Raw genomic sequence first — 26,340 nt, forward strand, 5'->3', positions numbered from 1 at the left:
ATACTTGCAATTTGTAAGGCAAAATAAGAGTTCTGTGGGAATTTTTTGTTGTTATTGCTTATTACAATGTGGGTTAGAAATAGCGGCTCCTGGCTAATGTATGTTACAAACTTGTATGCCATCTTGTGGAGGATGGAGGGATAAAGTAAATTGTATGCAGAAATGTTTATTTAAAATATGATTGTGGTTTTTCTCCAAACATCAGCCTTTCATGTGGAGAATTAAAGATTTTTTTCTAGGCAATTAAAGCTTTTCTTAAAATCATTTTGCCAATTACATACTATTTCAAGCAAAATTGCTCTTTAGCTTGAATAACATAGATAATTACCTCAATTCTCAAATTCACTTGACTCAACTAAATGACATTTCACCACATACCAGAATCAGGAAAAACAAGACCCGCTTAGGTAAATGAAAGATGCAACTGCAGATAATGCAGCTTCAGGAGAGCATTGATTAAACTGTAAGGAATGATGAAATCATGCAACTTGCTGCTACCTGGAGTGAACTGGACAATATCATATTAAATGAAGAAGTAAACCAGAAGAAGGATAAACACAGGATGCTCTCACTTTTATGTGATATTTATAGTAACTGGATGAGGGAATGTAATTAATTGAAGAGGGGTGCCCAGAGAAGGAAACGGGAAAGACAGTGAGTCGAGGGTGGAGGGAGAGACAGATGAGAAGCAACAAGAGTCAAGGGTCAATGTATGCCAGTGAGGTTAAAGAGTGATAGGGCTAAATATCCAAACTGAAGAGTCAGAAACACTGAAATCATGAGACTGAAACTTTAATAACCAAACTTAAAAAGGTATCTGTTGGGGCTGGAGCGATAGAGTGGGTAGGGCGTTTGCCTTGCACCAGGCCAACCCGGGTTAGATTAGTGGGAATTATGTTTTGTCATACACATACTGAGAATTTATCATGTTTGTTCCTTTACCTACTTTCAGCACGCAGCTCTTACCCAGAGTTAGCATTTCCCACTATCGTACCCAGAGTGATTCCTTCTCTAGCCCAATTGCCTTCTCCCCCAGCTCCTGAGGCAGATTCCAACAGTGCACCAATCCTCTTGGCCCATCTTTCTACTGTCTCAAGGTAGTTTTTTTTTTAACGAAACTTGTTTAGAAATATGTGAGGAGAGAAAAAGAGGAAATGTGCTCAAGAGAGAACACGGGCTTCTCCAGAGTGGAAATAAGCAAGCAAAGTAGAACATAGAGACAAGCAAGTGATAAATGTGTTCAAGGCAGAACATGGGCTTGAAGAGTAAGCCACCAAGGCAGGTTTTTAGGAAATCAAGAAGAGATTTTGCTGCTCACAATAGGATAATGACTATTATTCTCCCCTCAGCAACAGGTTGTGCAGCAAGTTCACCAACACACTCAACTTCCTAAGACACTCATTTCATACCATAGTTCTAGTAGCTGCAGGTTATCCCGTTTGTATTCTCACCAACAAACTCCCCTATATCTTGTATCCCCTCTCTGAATCTGTTTTCTTCACCACTATTCTTCCTAGAATACCACTTGGACTCGGTAAATATTCAATTAATAATTATGAAGCAGTAATAGAATAAAAATAAAACCACTATTTCTACTAATATTTCTTCTAATCTATGTGTCCTCTTTCTTTTTCCTTTTTGGGTCACACCTGGCGATGTACAGGGGTTACTCCTGGCTCTGCACTCAGAAATTACTCCTGGTAGTGTTCAGGGGACCATATGGGATGCTGAGAATTGAACCCGGTTCAGCCTTGTGCAAGGCAAACACCTTACCCACTGTGCTATCACTCCAACCCCTCTATATGTCCTCTTACATCCCACATCCCTCCCTGTTTCTAACATTTCTTATTGTCAAGCTCCCCACCAATGTTTTCTCCTCCAGACTACTCAAAGTCCTTATTCCAGCAAGTGTTGCTACTATGTTCAATATTTACTTTCTTCTCTATATATCAGCATAAATTATGACATAATCTCTCATCATTCAAATACAAAAGTTTCCCTTAACTCTACATCTTTGAACAATTTCTTTGCTCTGCAGTTTAGGAAAATTCTTTGAAATTTGTGTCTTCTCATTATTCCCATTACTTTCCCCAGCTTTCAGTTTCTTGAAATATCTGCAAGCCTTCATTATCACAACTCCATGGAGCTACTGCTCTTATCAAGTTCACCAGAGATCTCCACTGATTAACTCACTTTGAACACCACTATGTTGGGTACAGATCTGAGTTCTGTCTGTTCACATTTTGCCCCCATCAAGTGATCAGTCATTTTAGTTCTTATCTATCTCAATAGCTTAGCAACACTTGCTCTATCCTCCTTCTTGAGATAATGTCCTTCTGGGAGCTTCTCGAATTTCCTGAATTTTCTTTTACCTTACTCATCCTCCAAACTCATTTTTTCAATTTTCTTCCTCTTTCTAACTTTCAAATGGCGGGGAATCCATCAAAGCTCAGTTCTTAAAAAAAAAAAATTCTCTTATATCTACACTTATTCTCTGGAAAATCATTTCATTCAAAGTTATAAATACAGTGTCTTAGCAACTAATACTAAATTGATACTCTAGCCTTCATGTCTTGGCTGGACTATAAATATTTTAGTCTAGTTACCTGCTCATTGTAGATGTCTAATTGGCGTCTCACTCTCATTGAGTCCCAAAACAAACATTGCTTTTCCCTCTCAACTCCACTTCTTTTCAACCAGTTGCTCAAGCCAAAGTTCTTGAAACTATCTTCATATCCTACATTCAGTTTGTCTACAAGTCTGTCAACATGATTTGAAAATCATTTCCATGTTTCAGAGTGAAGAATAATGACTGAGAAAAAAAATAGGAATGGTGGGTAATGCAGATATGGCAAGAAGTAAGAAGATATGGATGTTCACTCTCATTTTTTTGTGGGAAAGGGGACCCTTCCAAGCAGTGCTCAAGAGACCCTAGGGGCCCTTTTGGCCACTCTCATACAACTGGACCAACAAACACTTCAACGCAGAGATGTGTTATTGCTCAGGTCCTGAGCATTGGGGGTTTCCAGGCACTCCTGGTTGTGCTCAGAGGACTCCAGAACCATACCCAGTGGTACTTAGAGATCCATGAGATGTTAGAGATCAAATCAGAGTCAGATGTGCTGTAACCCGTATACTTTCTTTGTGGTCCCTTACTCTCAATTTTTAACTCATCTTTTCTATATATATGAATTTTTTCATAGTAATATATAAAAAATTGGTAAAATCTAGTGACTTTTTACCCTTCCAGTTGCCTCCATCATAGACCATTATCCATCATTCTTTTTCATTTGCATTATTGTATCCACCCCAAATCAGAGGTTCCCAAAATTATTTGACCTACCACCCCATTTTTCAGTAAAAAATGATTTTTCAGCACCCCTTGAAATCCATTTTATCTAAGTGAACAAATAGGAAGGCAACCTTAGTTGTACCTGGGGCTATTTGTTTTTTTAATTTTATTCAATCACCGTGAGATAGTTACAAGCTTTCATGTTTGGGTTACAATCACACAATGATCAAACACCCATCCCTCCACCAGTGCACATTCCCCACCACCAATGTCCCCGGTATATCCCCAGTATACCCCCCTTTCCCATCCTCCCCCTGCCTCCATGGCAGACAATATTTCTCATACTCTCTCTCTACATTTGGGCGTTATGTCTTGCAACACAGACACTGAGAGGTCATCATATTTGGTCCATTATCTACTTTTGACACACATGTCCCATTCCAGCTGATTTTCTTAGTGATCTGGGGTTACTTCTACCACCACCACTAACCCCATTGCCATATCATCCACTTCAAGAAACATTGTTCTAAATGGTCTCCCTGCTTCCAGTCTTGCCTCTTCCTAATAAGCCTTTTTCCATACAAAACCAGCATTATCTTTGGAAAATAAAACTAATGTCAGGGCCAAAGAGATAGTGCAGGGATTAAGTATTTACCTTCCATCCAGTTTATCCAGCACCACAAATGGTGCCCCAAGTACCATCAGGATTCATTCCTTAACTCTAAGCTAGGAACAGCAACTGTGCATCACTAGATGTAACCCACTTCATTAAATGTAACTAATATTGTTTATTCCCCTAACCAAACTTTCAAGAAAATGTCACACTAATTAAAATGAAATCTACAGTACTTAACAATGTTTAAAAGAAATTACATAGGGATTCAGGGGTAGAACATAAATCTTGTAGTACGTGTGAGGCCCTTACTTCAATCCCTGGGCTCCTCACGTACATTTAAAGAACATAACATAGTTGCTGGCTAAAGTGGCAATTATCTTGCTAACCTTTCATCTCTCACTTTCTTATCAGTCACCTTGATTTCTTTGTAATTTTAAATATGCAAAGTCCAAGGGTCTTTGCAATTATGTTTGTGTCTGCAGAATCTATTGTCTTTGACTGTTATATGCTCCCAAAAAATATAGATGCAATTTCCTTCCTTACTTCATTCAGGTCTCTGAGGAAATCCTCAGAAAGGCCTCAGTGGATATAAGAATTCAAATAACACACACCATCACTCACTTCTCTTCCTTCTCATCACTTCCTTTTCCTTTTTCCTACTTGAATATTTTCCGCACCAGTCACTAGCTAACGTGATGGCATTTATTTGTTTTTATGGTTGGTGTCAATTTTTTCTCACCAGACTCTGAACTCCAGGAATGCATATGGCTTATCCTTTTCTTAATTCAGTGTTATCTTTCGATATCTAAAGCAGTAGCTACAAAATTGGCACTCAAAACTATTCAAAGAATAAATTAAGGTTTCAAAACAGTTCTAACTGCTTTGAAGTAAACTTTTTATGTGTGAAACTATATCAAATACCAAAACATTTTTATCTATCTTCTCTGAAAATGTTTTGTTTTATGGTCTTTCCCATTGAGTTTAGTTTTTATTTACTAAGCACTTCATAGACACCATGTTACTTAAAAACAAAAACGGAAAACTCTCGTTTTTATGGGGCCTATAGTTTTAGGATAAAGATTATTTTCAATTACAAAGCATTATTGGTATTATAAAAAAAAAAAAAAGCAAGGAGAGTAGCCAGAGTGATAGTACAGCGGGTAGGGCATTTGCCTTGCACGAGGCTGACCCAGGTTTGATTCCCAGAATCCCATATGGTCCCCCAAGCACTGGCAGGGGTGATTCCTGAGTGCAGAGCCAGGAGTAACCCCTGAACATCGCCAGGTGTGACACAAAAAGGGAAAAAAAAAGGCAAGGAGAAATAATATTTTTGTCAAATATTTCACTCTAACAAGCTAATTATTTTGAACAATTTCTATTTCAAATTTCATTCAGGTCAAGCTTTCTTTTATTTGCAACCCAGGAATTTGGCTTTCTGGAGGACGAAATAGACCCTATTCATCAACCATATCTGTAAAAAATATATAAATGATACAACACTTAGAACAGTTAGATATATCATACTTACATATTGTGTTTTCTACCCATATATGAAGCTTAAAAATAGAGAATGTAGATGCTAGTCAAAGATAACATGACTTTCTCCCTAAAGTGATTATACTAAAAATCAATTCATTAAGAACAAAATTGCCATTTCAAATTATAAAGCAAAATTTACATATTCAGATTTCTAATTCAATAGACTCATCTTTTTCTACTCTTTAATGTTTGTTTTACAGCTGAGTTATAAAATAGGAGTATGTAATTAAAATCCTCAGATCTATAATTATAAGCTTTACTGCAGTATAATTGTTGTCTTTTGATGAGTCCATCACTAATTATGCCCCTTAGAATTTCTAAATGTCACTTCATCATAAAAATCTGACACAGTCAGCCTTCAGTCACTATACATGACTGAATAAAAATATTGTTTATTCCTATATATAATTTGTGGCCTATAATGATTCATTGGACTTATTTTCTCAAAGAGGAAAAATAATGAAAGCAGAGAAATAGATTTATATATATTTTAGTGGTACATCTTTATTTCTATCAAAAAATTTACTGGAATTTTACTTATTACTACAGGATTTTTTGCTACTGGATTATTACTACTGGAATTTTAAAAAATATTTTTTAAAAATTATTAAAAAGTTGATATATCTGATAACTTCTTTATTCTACATAAACTGTCCAAATGAAAAATGCATTTATTAATAAAATGACAATGATTATCAAAACTCTTTATTCAAAGGTTTGTTACTAACTTTGAAAAGATATGGAATAAAATTTTGCCTTAACATGGAACTATTAAACCTGACTTCATGAAAATGTTCCAATCATCCTAATTTCAAATTTCCTACCTTCTATCCAATTCTCATTCTTCCCACTACTCTATAAAGCTGTTTGTCCTTACCTGGGTAAATAAATATACACCTACAATTTTTTTTAAATACTTATAATAACTTCATGTTGTCTCTTTGTTGCTCTCTATTTCAATTCTTCTATAAGTTGATAATTTTCTGGCTTTATATTACATTATTTTTAATTTGTGAATATCTTAACACATTATGAAGCCTTGCATGTTGATTAAAGTCATGGAAATTTGAGAGGGGGCCTACACCCAGCAATGCAAGGCAAGAGCCTTACCCACTATACTATCACTCTGGTGCTCTGCAAAAATTTTATTTTGAAACAAAAAAATCTGTTTTGCTTTAAAAAAAAAACTGAATTTATTTCCTCAAGATGCTAATAAACTGTTTCATGGACACATTGTTTTGAAAGATAACTTTAGGTTGTGTTTTATCTAACCATTAAGAAATGAAACTGCACATTTAGATATTACCTCATACTTATTATAATGGCTTTGTCAAATAAGAGATACAAGTATTGTCAAGGAAGTGGGGAAAAAGAAGCTTTTTACACTGTTTATGGGAATGTAAATTGGTGCAACTTCTATAGAAAATAACATGAAGATTTATCAAAAACTTAGACTAGAACTATCGTATGATTCAGCAATTGTACTTCTAAGTATCTATATCCAAAGAAAACTAAAAAAAAATTAGAGATATATATACTCGCATGCTTATTGTAATATTATTGGCAATAGTCAAAATAAAAAACAACCTGAGTTTTTATTGGCTAATGAGTGGATTTAGATGTGGAACATAAATGCAACTGATCATTATTCTGTCATGATAAAGGAGAAAATTCTGCCATGAATGATAACAAGAGTGAATCTTAAAGGTATTATAAGATATAAGAAGACAAATATTATTTAATACAACTTATATGTGGAAGCCTTATTTTAAGTCAACAAATAGAAACAAAATATAAAACATAACTACCCAGGGTTGGGAGGATAGAGAAAAATAAAGTATTAGAGTACAAATTTATAGCTATAAAATTTAAAACCTCAGAGGATAACATGAAAAACATGGTAACTATGTTTGATAGCACATATGTCTATCAGTATGTCTGATTTTTTTCCCTAGAAAAACAGCTATTTTCACCAAAATTAAAAGAAGGAATAAAATAGGTGAGGTGGAGAATGTATTAATTAACCAGATGGGGTAGTTCTTTTACAATATATTTGCGTGTTATACAATCATGTAACACACAACAACAAATATACTGCAATAAAATGAATTTTAAAAATAAAGAAAAAAAACCAAACTCATCTCTAGATAGACAAGCTTTTTCTTCATTTGTTGTTTAACAGACAGAGTTATCCATGCTGTCTCAGGAGGTAGGGTTTTCAAACTAGAAGTGAAGTGGCTTCCAAATATGGGCTATGGAATATTTAAACTTCCCATGCTGACTTTTGATACAATAAATAATAGAGAAAGTCAAAACTATTCCCACCACCACTGAATCACTAAGTCACGTGAGTGGTAATGTTCGGATTTTAAAATATATATGGAGTGTGATAGGAAGAGTTGGAGAAGAGAATCAGGGAAGCATCTGAAAGACTACTTTAGGGACTAGGGACGAGCTTAAGTCACCAAGAAATCTCATCAGTAGGGTATGAGCAGGGAGAAAGATTTTTTATCTGCAGTCATGTTTTAATCAATCCATGTTAGACTCTACATATTGCTGACTGATCCTTTCTTGACAGTCTCTACTGCAAACTCTCGAGTTTTGTTTGTTTGTTTGTTTGTTTGTTTTTCAATTAAATCACCATGAGATACACAGTTGCAAAGCTGTTCTTTATCCGGTTTCAGTCATACAATGTTCCAACACCCAGTCTTCCACCAGTGTATATTTCCCACTTCCAATGTCCCCAGTTTCCCTCCTGCCACCCCTTCCCCAGTCGGCTTCTATGGCAAGCACACTCTGTCCCCTCTCTCCTTCTCTCTCTGTCTCTCTCTGTCTCTGTCTCTGTCTCTTTCTGTCTGTCTGTCTGTTTCTCTTTCTCTTTCTCTCTCTCTCTTTCTCTTTCTTTCTCTCTCTCTCTGTCTCTCTCTCTGTCTCTCTCTCTGTCTCTCTCTCTCTCTCTCTCTCTCTCTCTCTCTCTCTCTCTCTCTCTCTTTCTCCCCCCTCCCCCTTTATGGCATTGTGGTTTGCATACAGATACTGGGAGCGTATCATGTTTGGTCCTTTACCTATTTTGAGCATGCAGTTCTTATCCAGAGGGATCATTTCCAGCTCTCATTATCACAGTGATCTTCTCTATCCCAAGTGTTTTCGTTCTTTCTCCCCCCTGCCCTCCCCAGCACTTGAAGCAGCCTTCCAACCATGACCAATCCTCCAGGCTCATGCTTCTACTGCCCTTGGATGTTAGTCTCATACTCTGTTTTCCCCACCAAGTGTCCAATTTTTGTCTGAAATGCTACACCAGCTTTCCTGGATCAGAGTTAACATGGTATATATTTCCCAGTCTATTTATAATTTAAGGTTTTGTATTTAAAATATTTTTCTACCAGACAACATATAATCAAGCCTCTTTCGTCTGCTCTGAAAATCTCTCTGAAGCCATACATTTAAATTAATGAATAAAATAGATTATATTTGAAACTTTTCTATTTAGGGTATTCATCTTTTTTTCTCCCTTTTTGTTTTAGTTGAATGCTTTATATGACTCCATTTTTTCTCATTTTATCAATTTTACTGTTAAAATTTTTTTAGTTATTCTATCAGCTTTTTTCCAGTATACTTTCATATATGTTGTTTTTTGAGTCACACCCTGCTGTGCTCAGGGCTTACTCCTGGCTCTGTCCTCAGCAACATTTCCTAGAAGGCTTGAGACTACATGGGGTGTTGGGGCTTGAACCTGGGTTGGCTGCACACAAGGCAAGTGTACTCATTGTATTATTTTTCCAGCCCCAACATTTTCAGGTAAGTGTAGCTTCTGTGATACTCTGGTACTTTATCATGAGTATTTAGCAGAGTAATCCCAATTCCTTCTTATTGGGACTTACTTCATTAATTTCACTTATCAATATGGTACAATCTTATAACACATTGTTTTATATAATATATTATAATAATACATTATAATACTTATCTAAAAGTTTTCTTTTATATAAATCAAAATAAATTATTTCATCCTCATTTACTCTCTCATATACTTCATTTTGATCATCTAAATTTTTGACCTGTATGACTTTCCTTCTTGTTGATAAACTTCCTCAAGAATATCTTACAGGTCAGGTATGCTTATAATGAATTTCATCAGCTTTTGTTTTATTGAGAAAGTCTTTTCTTTGACTTTTAAAAAATATTATTAATAGATATGAATTCTTAGTTGATTGAAATATGTTATTCTCCTGTATTCTCATGTTGTTTCTAACAAAAGTCTGCTGTAACATTGTTATTCTTCTGTATGTAAGGTGTTCGATTTCCTACGTATCTCAAGATTTTTGTTTTCTTTGTCTGTTTTTTTCTGAGCTTTGAACATTTGCCTAGGATGGGGGCTGGAGAGATAGTATAGCAGTAAGGCATTTCTCTTGCATGTGGTTGACCCATATTCAATCTCCAGCATCCCAGATGGTCCCCCCAAGCACCACCAGGAGTGATTCCAGAGTGCAGAGCCAGGAGTAACCCCTGAGCACTGCCAGATGTAGCCTAAAAACAAACAAAAAATCGATTTCACTAAGAGTGTGTGTGTGTGTTTGTGCATGTTTGTGTACATGTGTGTGTCCAAAATGATATAAAATTTGGGATGTTTCTTGACCTGCAGAGAAAGCCTTTATTATAAAAAAAAATTGAGGTTATTTCACATTGTTTCTCTTTCTCTCTCAGAGACCTGAGGTTATCTTGCTTTCACCTTCACTGTGAGAATCTAATGGAGTTCCTGATGGTAAAACTGATAAAAGAGTGGGATCCCTGCCCGTCCAATTTTCCTACCCTCATTCTAGCTATTCACCAAAATTACCACCAAAGTCTCTATACACTTTATGGTTCTAATCATTCTGCTATCAGATTATGCTATTAGATGCTGCTATTATGATTATGAACCTCTGGAATAACCGGGGTCCCAGTTGTCGGAGAGCTGGTTTACCCTGGTGGATCTCAAAAATTTGAATTTTTTTTTACCAGGATAAGGGGTCTTTTGTCTGCATCTTAGAATACCACTTAAAACAGTGTGCCATATATTTGGTAATGGGTCCAATAACAATTGAATACAATACAAAGTCAGTCCTAGAACTTAAATATCTGGGTATGAATTAAGCCATTTTCGTTGTATTAATAGCTATTAATTCACCATGACCATCATCTTTCAACATTATAACAACCAATATTTTCACATTATGTCAATATCAGAGAGGTAGCTAGCAAAATTTTCAGACTTTGTGGACTATTAACAAGTACAACATAAAATCAAGAATTTATATTTTCTTTAAAATGTGTTATGGTAAAAACATCTAGTTAAACCAATTACTTTTGAAAACCACTCAGGGCATTTAATATGTTGTTTACTATGAAATCCGAGGAAACATTATGTAGACATAAATTTCCAAAATTATTTAAAGCACAAAATTTTTCTCTTTTCTCAAGGCATATTTGTTGGAATTTGGATTCTGTAGAATTGACTTTGTCGGTATGGTAAGAAATCTTTAGACTTTAAAAATATACTTGAGTTTAAATCTCGGTTCCACTACTTGTTCTTTAGTCAAATCTCTTGATCCTATTAATTCAGTGAACATCATCCATAAATAAAAAAAAACAATACACCTATTAATCCATTAGTTAATATCATAGTAGTTAACTGCATCTATTTTAGGATTTGGCACAGAAAGTCAGTGATATCAGTATATGCCTGTCACATGATAAAACACTGTTATTGATATCATTATTATTACCATCAAACGTCAGACTCCAAGAGGGTGGTAAGCTTATTCCTAGATTAGTGTTTCTGTGAGTCAATGTTAAGGTTTTAATAAATAAAAGTTGTTGCCCAGTCATAAATAGTTGAAAAACACATCTGGTCTGACCTACTGTGTCAGAGGATGTGTGTAGGAGTGCATCTAAAAGTTTTCCCAGCTTATTTCAACACTGAAATGTCATTCCACGTTTGGTATATTTGCAAAGAACATAGCATGAGCCTTCCAAATATGGTCCAGAAACCAATTCTGTTCAAAGAAAAGTATAGGGCCAGAGCCAGAAGTGTTTAATCTGTGTGAGCAAGCATTAGAGAGTCTTTCATTTGAAATGAATTACTTGCATTAATTGGCTGCTAAGTCATTGTTATTGCATGTTAGACTCACAAGTAAACCCTATTGGACTGTGATATGTTTTCTACCCTAAAATGTCAACATGGTGGGTGAGCCACCAGGAAAAACACCAAGGAAGCAATTGAGATATGATATTGAATTCCTGTGCTCTCAGAGTTGCTCAGTGCTGGGTTCAATACTATAATCTTGAACATGTTGATTGGAACAATATGCATGATTAGGTAGCTTAATTGTATGTTTCAGAGGAAGCTGTGACCTTTCTAGATCCATTCTGGATGTGGCATGGTGCTATTGGGAAGAAGATGAGACAAATGTGTGTGGGAGTCATGACATCAGTGCTCCCATGTGTAATTACTCAAGTGTAATCAATACCTTTAAAAACCATGTGGACAGTACCTCAGATATTAGTGGCCACCTATTATTTAAAGAAATTTTTCTAAAAATCAAGTTTCCCCTAGCAAGGATTTAGTATCATGGCCACTAAATCAAAATTTAGAAAATTCTAATTTTCAGTCAATTTGGGAAAGCAATACAATATTATCAATTAAAAAATGATATTCTTTGACTCACTAAAATTATGACAGCTTAATAAGGCCATAATTATGACATCAAAATTTAAGATAATAGTAAAAATATTCTCATTTGCAAAATGTATTATATTTTTAAAACTACTTTAATTTTTATAATGTGAGGGAATATGGGAGAAGATACATTTTTCTCTGTTTTATATAGAAACAGAAAAAGAAGAAATGCTGAATGACTTGCACAAGTTAGTACTTTTACCTAAACATCTTAGCACCAAGCATGTAGTTTGGTCTCATTCCTATGGTATCTATAATTGGAACACACTTTTCTGGAAGCAAGAGCATTCTGAGCATTATAACGTCTATAGATGAGATCTAGCACTTGAAATACAAATGAATTCTTTCAGAAAATGTATTGCTTTATTTATGAAAGCAAGTATGGCCAACACAACTATGAATGAAATAAACTGTTTTGGCATAATTTGCCAAAAGTTACCTAAGGAATACATTGGACCTGCATCCGAAGGGTAGAAAGCACAAGAGAGAGAAAAGCTATGCAGACAACCTAGCTTTCAATCATTTTTACCTGAAATATCCCAATAATTGAAGAAAGCTCTCTTTGGAAACTGAACTGAGGGTATAATTGACCTGGCCATTTCCATTGCTCTATATGTGAACGAACTCACACATAAAAGCATTGGAACTCATAATATCTGCCCTGAACTATAAATTACCTCCAAAACAGCATCCTCTGGATCCTTGGCCACTGCTCTGTAAATGATTGTGCCTAGGGCAGTGTCTTCCTGGATATAAATCTCAGTAGCTGAAAGAAAATATGAAATACATTTGTTTGAAGGAGCATCACTATTATAAGTACCGAAGCATGTCATCCAATTCTAGGTTTAGTTTCATGTAAGACAGGCATTGAACTTGTTCAACATGTATGTTCTTGTAGTGTAATCCCATTATCAGTAATAATCACAATAATAATTATAATAACAATAACATAACAACAGGATCTACTTATAGAGTGTCTATTTAATATCAATATAGAGCAAATATTTTATGAATTGAAACAGTAATAATGTTGCGCATCATCCGAAAGCTTATTAATCGGTAAGGACTTAAGTAATTGGCAACCTGATTGTTACTTCCATCTTACTGTCCTTTAGAAAGGATAACCAGTGGACTCCAGGTCACACTGCTAATATATTAATATTTTCTGATTATTTTATTAATATTTATTTTTTACATTGTTACTTCTATCAATTTTTTAAGTAGTGGAGACAAAGGCTTGAGGAGATGGCTCAAAGGAATGGAGCACATGTTCGCATGTGGGACTTCCAGGTTAAAACCCTGCACCACAAGATTTCCCTGAGCACAGTGCCTGGAGTAGCCCCAGAAACCATTGAGCCCCTAAACGCCTAACCAAAAACTCTTTGTGACACCACTAGGTGTAGTGCAAAAACAGACAAAATAGGGAGCACAAACTTGATATTTGCTGATTAAGACGCTCTTTCCGGGTCAGAAACACTGGAGCAGTGGCAGTCCTCTATGCCTAAGGCAGAAACCCCACCCAGAAAGCCTACTGTCCCCATTTGCCAAAGGGATAGATTTGTGGACAGCAACTGAATCCAAGACCAACTTGGCCTCTTACAAGGACACTGACAAGGCTGTCTTATAAACAAAGGCTTGTGGGGATTTCACAAGCAACCTGGCACTTTGTTCACTGCTTTAGAAGTTAAAAGAGCAAAATTTGACCCTGCATCTTCCCTGGAAGGATTCATCATCTTTTTTGGTAAGAGATTGGAAAGACTAACATTTATTCATCACTTACTCGCTGTCTGGTACTAAGGTTGGCATTTATTAACACACTATCTCAGGTAAGCTTCACCCAGAAGGGATTAGTAATTCAATTTAACGAAGAAACTGATGCGTGGACAAAATTAGTAATGCTCCCCAGTTAATGATGATTTCATTGTCTAAATCTCAACAGTTTGTGTTTTCAGATGAAATCATGAAGGGACCAAAGTTATGGTTCAGAGGTTAATACCGTGCCTAGCCTATGAAGGCCACAGGTTCGAACTATGTCACTACCCAGAACCACCAACTAGCAATCAGAGGTATGTGAGCTTTACAGCCAAGTATGCAAGCACTGCAACAGAGGCACCATGATCAAGTGTGCAAGGACCAGAAACAAGTAACCCCTAGAACTATCCATAACAGCAATGACAACCAAGAGGAGGGAATAGGAAAGAAATAATATAACAATTTTACTGATAAAAAAGTTAAGAGAATATAGATTATCTGCACATAATGCTATTTGATTAGACTCAAAAGAAGCAGAGAAAGAATGAGACACAAGTAATAGAGATTCATACCTAGTGAAATCTAATAGAAAAAAATAACATGATTACTGCCCCCATGAGCCTTCTAACTTAGTGATATAGATACACTGTTAATTAATCCCACAAATATAGGAATAATTTTCATACACAGTTATAAAAAAAGTAAAGTAAGTCTAATACTGTGCATGTTACTTTACCTTTCTGAGTCTATAAAATATAAATTCTATATTTATAAAATAAATACAAGTAGTCTCTCCTCTTAGCAGTTGCATTAAATAGGCTCATTTGTCTGAAGCTCTTTAGACTTCCTGATACAGGTGTCTAGTAAGCAGAAGCCAGTTTCACAAGCTCTGTTATTTGTATCACTATTAAATCATTTAAGTGCAAGAGCACACAGGGCATCAGAGTCTGTCCACTTGATCCTTTCTCCCCCGACAAGAGATCTGTACCTTGATCTTCCTGAGCAAGCGAACCAATGAAGATGGGTGGCTCATTCACATCTGCAATCTGGATTATCATGGTCTGGGATGCTGTAGCCCCTTGGTCATCTTTGGCATAGAGGACCAGGGAGTAGAGTGACACTGTTTCAAAGTCCAGCTTGGGTTTTCCAGTGGTGTGTAACTGTTTTTAAAGAATAAAAAAAAAATACAAGTAAATGACAAGCTTCAGATGGATAGAACCAGAAAAGTTTAAATTTACCACTTTCAATCTGAATAAACACCTTTTTAAGACATAAAAATCTGGTATTCAAAATGTGAAAGCTAGGTAATATGGTTTACTTTTAAAATCCTCATGAGTAGAGACATAATGCATTTTATATCAAATAGGTCTTCTTCAAACTTCCCACCTTTCTATGTTATTCTTCCTAATAACTGTGTATTGAGTCCCTCTTCTAACTATGATCTGTCAGAATTATCTGTCAGATATTTACAAATATCTTCTATCCTTGCTATTGTGAGTGAGTATTATTATTGTATTTACAAATTTGTACAGTACTATTTTACAGATACAGAAATTGAAGGCTGTACAGATTTGACAATGATCAAGTTACCACAGAGAGAAATACAAAGGCTCTGGACTTCATCTGATTTCACACTCACAAACTGAAACTACTAGCACTGAAAAAAAATGGAAGAAAAGGAAGCATACAAGTCTCTTTCGTTCCTCTCCAATCAGACTCCTCACACTGCCATATGTGTTTCCTGTTGGTTTAATGCTGGGTTTTGAGCAACTTTCTTGAAAAATCCTCAGCTGTTGAATCTTAAGAGAACTGGACACAAGCTCTACATCTAATATGAAGTGTCTCTAAACTTTCACTAAGACCTTTTTTTTTCAGGTGTCCTACTTGTATATCTTTACCCTGACATAAGAGGCTGGAATGTTCTTATCCTAGAGAAGAATGTTCTTATACTTTTCAGCCCTAGCTTGATGCAGGTAATTTAGAAAAAAATTGGCTCCAAGGCTTCAACATTGAAATAGTATCAGAAAACTAAAATTTTACTGAGTAATGAAACAAATTGAAAAGGCTGAATACATATTTTTGGGTATATGTTATACCTTGAACTCCTTATCTACAATATCACTGTCATTGTCATCCCATTGTTCATTGATTTGCTCAAGCAGGCATCAGTAACTTCTCCCTTGTGAGACTTATAGTTACTGTTTTTAGCATATCAAATACGCCATGGGGAGCTTGCCAGGCTCTGCCCTGCAGGCAAGATACTTTCAGTAGCTTGTTGGGCTCACCAAAAGAGATGGAGGAATCAAACTCAGGTCAGCCACGTGCAAAGCAAAAGCCCTACCCACTGTGCTATCACTCCAGCCCTATAATAATGATCCTAAAATAATATTAGCTCACATGTGTTTATAATGTGCCAACTGCACATGATTAAAATTATATATTTAATTCTGAAAAAAAATGTGACTGGCTAAATGTCTGTTTTGCAAATAAATTTAGCAGACTTACAGAGACCACCAAGAAAGGAACAGAGAATAGGATAAAATTTCAGGCTTTGATACCAGAGTCCAACCCTTTAATTCCACAAATTGCCTACCAACATGTCTACCTTCCCAGGTAATAGATTCACTGAATCTCAGAACAATGGCCAATCAGGCCACCCTGCCGACCTCCACTCACAAGAATAACTTTTATTGAGTACTTTCTGTGACAGGTGTTGCTTTCCGCTTTCAAAACCTCATTAAAACATCAAAATAAATCTTCGAAGAAAATACTACTATAAGCCCCCTTTTTTTCCTAAACAATGAAGTTGAAATTGAGATTATATAAAACTAGCAGAGTCTTGCTGTGAGAGACAGAATGAGAACCTGAGGCCTGCTCATCTGCCCCAGGATCTTTTACTGAACCAATACTACAGCAGGATGCAAATCTGAATATTTTCCTCCCATGAACACCTATCAGCAATACATTATATTTGACACATTTCCTCTACCAAATACAACACAGGTATTGTACTTTATCTTTCTGACTCATGAGGTAAGTCATATTATCACCCTTGAGCTAATAACCAGGAAACTGAGGTGCAACTGTAGAAACCTAAGTAACACAGCTAGGCAGTGGCAAGGCTGAGATTTAAAGTCAAGATTTCTTTGCTGAGAGTGAAGACTCTATGAGCTTGCGCAGCTGTGGGCAGGCTTGACTGTTAGGGGAAAATTCCAAATAATAGTGAGTTCTCTATTGAAATATTGAATGTATTCAAAGTACAGAGAGAATAAAGTGAAGATCATTAGCCACTCAGGTGGGGGGGGGGTGGGAGGAGGGTATATTGGGGTTCTTGGTGGTGGAACATGTGCACTGGTGAAGGGATGAGGGTTTAATTATTATATGACTGAAACTTAAACTTGAAAGTTTTGGTTTTTTTTTCACGGTGATTCAATTAAAAAAAAAAAAGTCAGGATTTCTTGACTATAAACTTTTCCTTTGCATCACATCAGAGGCTTGCTGATAAGATAAGGTAATTTTATGGTCTGCTTTAAACAGGCAGAGGATTTTCTACTGCAATTAAGCCCAGCATTGTTCTCAATGATTTCCTTACCAAAAGGCGCCTAAGGTCCAGCTGGCCCTACTAGCTATGGGGCCCTTAGTAGCAGCAATTACATCCTTCTTGTTCCCTACATCTTTACATGGCACAAGGCTCTTACATAACTGAATTTTTTAAGATGCAAATGCTATTCTCCATACTGGAAGAAGACAGGAAGATGGTAAGTCCCCCTCTGGTTGATTACTTCCATCCAGGGAACAGATGCACTTGCACATGCAGATGCTCATTTGGAATCTTTTTGCCATCCTGCCTGTGCAACCCCATTTATGACGTTCAGTGATAGGTAGCAATTTGAAAATTACATAACTGGAGCACACCTTATCTCACTTTCCTTGATACATTTGTATAATCAGTTCACTTTAAGCTCTGGTTTTGACTGCTTGGGTTATTTATTTATTTGACAGTCTACCCAATCATCTGTCCTAAACTCAGTCATCTGCAAACTAAACAAGCATATATCCAGCAAAGCCAGAAATTTTCAAAAAGAATGATAATATGCGTAACCTCAAATAGAAAAGTGTATGTCTTTTCATGCTGCAATATTGTAGAAACAGAAATTAGCTCATTTGGCTTTGCCTTTCTGCAGATTTATTACTATGATGGGAAAATGTTTCACATTTGAGCTATTTCCAAAATTATCTAAAGCAGCTCTATGATAGTTGTGATAATATGGCTTTTTTATAGTTTGCTATTATGTAATTTTATTAGAGTAGTGCTAAATATTAAAGTATAAATATGTTTATTATAGCAGCACTATTGTGTGCTAAATTAAATTAGCACACCATCTTATAGGCTCTTCTTACCAAGCTCAGTGACATTGTAGTAGCAGTAGTCATACTAGTAGTAGCAGTATCATCATCATAATCTATTTTTATATAAGAAAGAAAAGTTCAGAAAAACCAAGTAACTTTCTCAAGATCATATTGAGAAATGTGAAGCTATAGTTAACTAGAGAAGGAGAAGTTGTGGTTCAAATCTAAGTATATCAGACCTCTTCCACTGTGCTCAAAATAGCTGATTCACTACATCATGTGCACACATGAATGCACACACACACACACACAGAAACAATGGGCCCAACAACCAAATACTCTTTACTCCATTTTGCTCTTTAAACAAGTGAAAAAAATTGTAACTTATTCAAAGAGGAAAAGAAACTAACTGCTTAGGAACTTAAGTATGGCAAACTTCAGTATGGAAACTCCAGTTGAAGCTTCTGTGTTAGCAGGTAAATAAAATCAGGTTTGCTAAGTATGGAGAGTTCTCAGTAAACTTAGAATTGAGTTTACATATGATACAATAATTTCATTGTTGAGCATCTACTCCCATTCATTTGGAAGGTTGAATGCACACCAATATTCATTGGTGCACTTAGTACAATAGCTAAGATATGGAATCTTCCTTGGTATCCAACAACAGATGAAGGGATTATGAAAGTATGATACATACCTATATATAGATATATACAATGGAATACTATGCAGCTGCAAGGAATGATGAAATCATGCAATTTGCTCCAATCTTGTTGAAACTGGATATCATGTTGAGTGAAGAGAAAAGAAAGACAAACACAGGATGATCTCACTTATCTCTGTATGTAGAATAACTGGAAAAGGAAATGCAGTAAAGGGGGGATGCCTACATCAGCCTTGACCCCAGAGTATCAGGGGGAGAAGGACAAAAAAAGAAATAAAGAAAGGGAGGAAGGAAGAAGATGAGAAAGGGAAGTAATGGGAGAAGATTTTAAGTCAGGGACTTTGATTATTATGGTGATGCGGAAAAGTGGTATAGCTATATCCAAGCACAGACACTAGACCAAAAACATGAGAGCTAAACTGCAATCACTGAACTTTGAAAATGTGCCCGTCAAGGTGGCAGGCAGGTGGAGGCAGGGGGTGAGATGGAGAAAAGTTGACACTGGTTATAAAATTGGTGTCAAAATATTGTATGCCTAACATTCAACTATCAATAATGTTATAAATTGTGTTTCTTTAATTTAACAAAATAAAATGTTTTCAGGGGCTGGAGCAATAGCACAGCGGGTAGGGCATTTGCCTTGCATGCGGCCAACCCGGGTTCGAGTCCCAGCATCCCATATGGTTCCCTGAGCACTGCCAGGAGTAATTCCTGAGTGCATAAACCGGGAGTAACCCCTGTGCATAGCCGGATGTGTGTATCACAGGTGACCCAAAACCAAATAAATAAATAAAATGTTTTTGAATCAGGTTTTCCAGACTAAGGAGACAGGGTACCCAGGAAACTGCTTCCTGGGAGATCAGATTTGAAATACTCAGCCCCTTCAGAACATGATTCCACATCCTTTCCTTGACTCAGTGGCCAATTCCTCCTCAATACTCCCTACTGATGCAGGTATTCCCTGCTTTTAAAAAAGTTGGATTGTGTCACTGCACTTTTATGAAACATGTATATTAGTACATATTTTACTAATTAAAAGAATTCTGAAGAAGGTTTTTATTTTTATAACAGAAGGTGAAGTCAAGAGGAAGAAATAGCATTTGGCATTGGTTGGGAGGCAGTTGTTATAGTGCTGGTGAGTGAGCTGAGCTGAGCACCCAGGATTACGTCACACACTGCTTCCAGGGAACTATTTTATACAGGCTGAATGTGAAGGACATTATTCCTGTTTTTTTTAATACATGGCAATTATATTTGAAACTTTATGTGTTATTTTGGTATGTGGGTGATTTGGGGGACTCAGAATGCTCACAAAGTTTTTCATATATGTTAATTGTATTTTTTTTTTGCATGACACCATTTTGACTTAGCAACGGACACTCCACTTTTGGATATCAAAGGAAACTCTATCTGGTTTTTATGAAATGCTGTATTTCTAGGCTTTTATTGATACTCTTTCTCTGTGCTCTTTCCTATGATATCTTGAAAAGATGTTAGTTCCCTGACACAGCCTTTCCCATGCCTCTTAGTTTGGATTTCTCCTGCACACAACTACTCTTTGCACTAAGCCAAACTCTTTCTAGCCTAGAGCATCCTTGAACTAACATAGTGGCATCATGATAGTACTGACTGACCCCAGGCTGATGAATGCCACTAAAATGTTCCAAGTACTTGATTTACTTAGTATTGTTATCTAGGGAGCTGTTGTTCTTTTCCCCATTTTATATACATGACAAAAAATAGGACACAGAGGTCAAGTAACTTATGTAAAATAGTCGGTTTGAACCCAGGCAATTGGCTCCATCATCCCTGCTATTACACGTTCTTTCAAATGCCCCTTGTAAGTCATAAATGGTTATTGTGATTATTTGTCCAACCCGTGAGTCTTGGGATTTCTTCCTTTTATTTACATGTGCCCCAAGCATAAAATAGCTCTGGTCACCAACACAGGCATTGAGTTAGGATGAACGAAGGACCATCTGCTTTGCCTCTAACTGATATAAGAGCAATACTACCAATGAGGTATAACTTTGTTCATTGCCAGGGATATTTAGAATTTTTTTAAATCAGAAACCAGCTCATCTCTCTCTCTCTCTCTCTCAGGTGAAAACTGCACATTTCCCTAAAGCACAGAAACCAATAGGGGCTTCATAGTCGCATTGATTCCCCTTGTTCTCATGGAGAGTATAGAAAGGGCCTGTGTAAACATTGCACCTAATTTTTGAGGAATTCTGAGTTTAGGAAGCCAAATAATTCTAACTGAGCATTAAGATTGACTAAATTTTTTCCCAAGAAAAAGAAATTAGCTATATTATATCATACTCTTATTAGCAAATAGAACTTTCTATGCTACGGATCACTCCTGACAGGGCCCTGGGGAGCATCTGGGATGTGAAAGATCAGACCTGGGTTGGCCACATGTGAGGAAAGAACCCCACCCGCTCCAGCCAGAACTTTCTAATATGATTCACAAGTCCTAAAATTCATTCCTCTCCTTTACCACTCTGCCCCCACAACACACACAAACACACAATCTCCCTCTCAAGTCTAATCCCTCACTCTGCCCTTTAGCTCCTTTCAGTGATCTTGTCTCCTAAACCACTCTCCATCTTACAGGGGGTTTCATAAATTGCTATTCCCTTCGTCTGGGGAAGGCCCCTTTCCCTCTCATCAATTTAATTATAATGAATTCTGAAGAGTATCATGTAACTTTTTCTTCAGGAAGCCTGGTTAAGTCAAATGTCTATTTAGATATTCTCTTAGACCCATGGCCTTTCAGGGAAGAGAGGAGATGCTAATTTTACTTTAGAATATCTATGATAGAAGTGATACTGTTTGTCTCCAAACATACTTACTTCCCACTGATGTGAGGATTTATGAGACAGCACAAAGGGATGGACAACAGGATTCATGTTAATGATGACAGGATCTCCAATCAGGGAAGCATGAGGTGAGACAGACACAGTAATTGTGGCAACCAATGTATGAATGGAGGCATTTTCCAGAAGGAAGTCAGCTTTCTCAATGACAAAATTTGGAAGAGCTAGAACACCTTAGATAAAACAAGAAGACAAAAAATGTTTCTTTTAAATACTTTGCATTGCTTTCTTATCACCTTTGTATTTTAAAACCAGAAAGGAAATAGCATAATACATAGTTACTTTCTCAATAAGGTTTAAAGTCTGTTGAGTTCACTTGGTAGGTTCATTAAAAATAGTAAAACATCTGAGAATTTACTGTACTTTCAAGCTTGCAATTTAAGCTGCTAGAATTTCAGACACAGCAGAGTCCAAGATTCTTGGATGAGAGACTGTGATGGTTAATTTTATGTGTCATTTTGTCTAGGTCATGAGGTGCCCAATCTTTAGCCAAACCTAGTTCTGGATGTGTCTGTGCCAATGTATCTGAATGAGATTAACATTTAGTTCAGTGAAAATTGCTATGAACCAAATGGTGCCCCCTCCTTCTTATATTGAAGCTAATCTCCAAGGTGACTATTTCTGGAAATAGTATCTTTAGAAGGTAATTAAGGCTAAATGAGGTCTTAAAGTTGAGGCCCTAACCTGGTAGGACTGTTTCATTCTTTAGATAAAAGAAAAGAAAAAGGAAAAAGACACTTCTCTCTCCTTCTCCCTCTTATTCCCATATTCACTCCCTCCATCTTCTCCATCTCTTCTGAGCCTTCTGAGGACACAGCAAGGTCATGAAAAGATCTTGACCAGAACTGAGATGTTTGCACCCTGATTCATACTTGTAGTGTCTGAAACTAAAAGGAAATGAAAAATCTGCATCCTACCTCCCAGTCTATGGCACTTTGCCCAAGCTAAGAGTAGCTTTATATTATATTTATATTTTACGTATGTATACTTTAGTGTATGGTAAGCAAACTGCTTCTGAAGAATGACACTATCTCAATCACTATGTAAATGTTCTAGCAAAGTGATCGAGAACACATGTAGCCAATGTCTAGTCATATGTGAGAATGCAAAGTCTCAAAAAAAAAAAAAACAACTATCCTGGCAGGGCTGATCTCTCTTCTTATTCTTCTTCTTCCTCCTCCTCCTTCTCCTCCTCCTCCTTCTCCTTCTCCTCCTCCTCCTTCTCCTCCTCCTCTCCTCCTCCTCCTCCTCCTCCTCCTCCTTCTTCTTCTTCTTCTTCTTCTTCTTCTTCTTCTTCTTCTTCTTCTTCTTCTTCTTCTTCTTCTTCTTCTTCTTCTTCTTCTTCTTCTTCTTCCTCTTCCTCCTCTTTCTCTTCTTCCTCTTTTTCTTCCTCTTCCTTTTCCTCCTCCTCCTCTTCTTCCTCTTCCTTTTTCCTTCCCCTCCTCCTTCCCCTTCCCCTTCTCCTCCTCCTCCTCTTCCTTCCCCTTCTACTTTTTCCCCTTCTCCTCCTTCCCCTTCTTTTTCCTCTTCTCCTTCTCCTTCCCCTTCCCCTTTCTCTCCTCTTTCTCTTCCTCCTCTTCTTCCTTCTCTTCCTCCACCTTTCTCTCCTCTTTCTCTTCCTCCTCTTCTTCCTTCTCCTCCTACACCTTCTTCTTCTCCTCCTCCTCCTCCTCTTCTTCTTTCTTATTTTGTTCTCCCTCATGTTTAGAAATGTGTAGCAGGTGTTATGTCCCACCCTAACTCCCTTCATACTCATCTCTGTGTGCAGAAAATTCCTGAGATCATGAACAATCCTCAGCTTGGTCTATATGAGGGGCAAGCCAGAATGCCAGGGAGTTTATGTGCCTGGAAACTGCCCTCATCCACTAATGAATAGGGATCTGAAGATTAAGTACCTCAACCTTCTGTATGTCAATGTAGAAAACCCAGCTCCAGACATGTTCCTGTCGTAGTGCCAAGCTCCCCAAGAAGAATCCAGCTCTAGTTAGTGCCCTTGATACTACCAGGCTTGACAGCACCCCCTTTCCCAACTGCTCTCCACCTGTTAATCTCATTTTCTTATTCTTCCTGTGCTTTCGGGGTTGGTCTCACAAATAAATTCACTTGAATCTTGGTTTTCACTTCCAGGAGAATCCAAGTGGTGTGATAGAACATAACTGCTGTTTTGGAGTCTACAATAAAACAAAAGGAACATAGCCGTGGCCACTCACATTCAGAGAAACTGCTCAGGGAATTCGGGCATCTGTATATGGTCAATACTAACCTTTTTGGGGATCAAATCCCTGCCTGCTTCTCTGGTCTGATCTCACTTCTCTATTTACCTCGTCATATTCTAGTGCAGTTATTCTAACTTTTTTCTTGCTCTAGCCAAGCGGTTCGCAAATTTATTTGAACTGTCATTTCCTTTTAAAAAAAAATCAATTAATAACATTCCGTCTCCTCTGAAATCTCTCTTCTTAAAGTGAACAAACAGAAAAAAAACCTGCAAGAATACAACAGGCTACTACTGCCCCCTATATCATTCCACCAGGAGGCTACAGATGGGCAGTGGGAGGAGAAGGGTTCTGTATTGCCCACTCTGGAAATCTAAAGATGGATGGACAGTTATATATTGCATCTAAAATATGTTTTACTTTCAAAAATTCTACCCATCCTCTGCTGCCCCTTAGATGTATTTGCCAAAATCTCCCTGACCTGCCCAGCTGAGATTCTCCTTCTCAGAGTGCCCTGTCTCCTCCCCGAACGCTTGATATCTCATGTCATATCATATCATGTATTATATCATATCATAATGACAGTCATCTATGTGACTCCCCAGGAAACCATAAACACTAAACACTAACTACAAGGAGTGTGTTTATGTTGAACACTAAGTAAAAGCACTGAAAATGTGTTTCTGAATAAGTAATAAACCAGTAATAAATCATTGTAATGATATTTATAGAGCCATTTAATGACCATGCATTCATTCATGTGGTTTTTTTTTTCTTTGATTCCTCTCAAAAACTCTGGGGTGATGGAGTACTAACTTGCTGGATTCCAGTCACGTATACTTTTCTGGTAGAATGGGACTTCCCAAGCAATGCGCAGGGAGCCAGGGTGGCTCCTGATGATACTTGACTCAGCTGTGTGGGTCTGAAGTTTCATCAGTCAGGCCCAGCAGTGTATCAGCCACCAGGAACACACAGAAAATGCACCAAGGGACCATGTGGTGCCAGGGACTCAACTCTGGGGGCCTCTGCATATGAGACATGCGCTCTAGCTCTTTGAGATAACTCCTAGGCCCAAATCACTTTTCTGAGGTATCACAGTTTGCAGTATCACAGTTTGAGGTATTGAGGTCATTATTTTATAGTTGCAGAGCTACTACACAAATTCCACTTGTTTCAAGATCTGTCCACCCTTATTCCACCATCCTTCCCCTGCAACCCCCAGTCCCGCCTCAGTTTTAAATTCTATTGATAATGTCTCAGGATTTGCTTTGATTTGGTTGTCTACTCTCTTCCTTTGTTTCTTTATGTTACATGAGCAAGATCATCTGGTATTTATCTTCTACTTTCTGACTTTCTTTCACTTAGCATGGTATATCCCATTCTAATCCAAGTTGTGGCAAACTGCACTTTTCTCTTTACTCATAGCTAAATTATATTCCATTGTGTAATGAAAAAGAAGGCTTTGTGATTTGGAGTGAAGTTCGAGATAAAAAGGAAAAATACAAAACTTCTCAGAACTTCCCATTTTGAGAAGACTGCACCCAACTTTCTATATGCCCAAAACAGTAACTATAGGTCTCATTCTCCTGACCCTGAAAGAGCCTTCAATCATTGGGAAAGACAAGTAAAGAGAGGCTGCTAAAATCTCAGGGCTGAGTGTAATAGAGACGTTACTGGTACCCGCTCGAGTAAATTGACGAACAACAGGATGACAGTGATACAGTGATACAGTGCACCCAACTTAATGACAGCAATTCTAAGAAGCAAAGAGAGAAAATACATCAAAAATGACTTTTGAATTACTGATATATTGCTTGGGAAAGTGATATGTTTTAAAAATCTTTATCAAATGCTTGATACTTGGAATATTTAATGTTTTTATTTCCATCATTGCAAAGAGAAATAATTTTCTTGAGTACTGGGGAGATATGTTAACAGAAAGTAGATAAATGAAATAGTGGACAGGGCAGGGAATAGATCAACATTGGGTCCTTCACCTATTCACCCTTTCCTGTAAGGGAGGTATACATCTTGTCCTACAGTTGTGTGATCCCTAGAGTTAAATGTCCCAGAATGGGAATATTCCAATACTCAGAAGAAGCTTAGGAGGAAATGAATGTCTCTCCCATCTGTACTCTGTCCCTTAACTAAAAAAAAAAAACAAAAACCTTTATCCAAATATCTTCAAGTTCATTGTGGTGTGTATGAAAAATAAACTGATATTTTATATTAAAAAATAATAAAATAAAATGGACTTTTGAATCAAGTCCACCTTGATTGGAGTCTGAATTCTGCCCTTTGCTTATCACATGTCCAG

General features: G+C 37.0%; 1 protein-coding gene and 1 pseudogene across 1 annotated transcript in view; both read right to left on the reverse strand.

Annotated features, from left to right (window-relative positions):
- The window catches only part of LOC129404326 (cadherin-related family member 3-like), a 75,214-nt gene extending 50,257 nt beyond the window's left edge, over nt 1-24,957 (reverse strand). Inside the window, exons 1-4 of the mRNA XM_055136678.1 lie at nt 24,840-24,957; nt 21,787-21,983; nt 14,906-15,077; nt 12,843-12,931 (exon numbers count right to left, since the gene is read on the reverse strand). Coding sequence (XP_054992653.1) covers nt 12,843-12,931; nt 14,906-15,077; nt 21,787-21,983; nt 24,840-24,957 — 576 coding nt within the window. The remainder of the gene's footprint in view (nt 1-12,842; nt 12,932-14,905; nt 15,078-21,786; nt 21,984-24,839) is intronic.
- On the reverse strand, nt 20,840-20,980 carry LOC129404714 (small nucleolar RNA SNORA48; annotated as a pseudogene).
- Nucleotides 24,958-26,340: the final 1,383 nt, after the last annotated feature.

The sequence above is a fragment of the Sorex araneus genome, chromosome 4, assembly GCF_027595985.1.
Source record: "Sorex araneus isolate mSorAra2 chromosome 4, mSorAra2.pri, whole genome shotgun sequence".
Classification (NCBI taxonomy): Eukaryota; Metazoa; Chordata; class Mammalia; order Eulipotyphla; family Soricidae; genus Sorex; species Sorex araneus.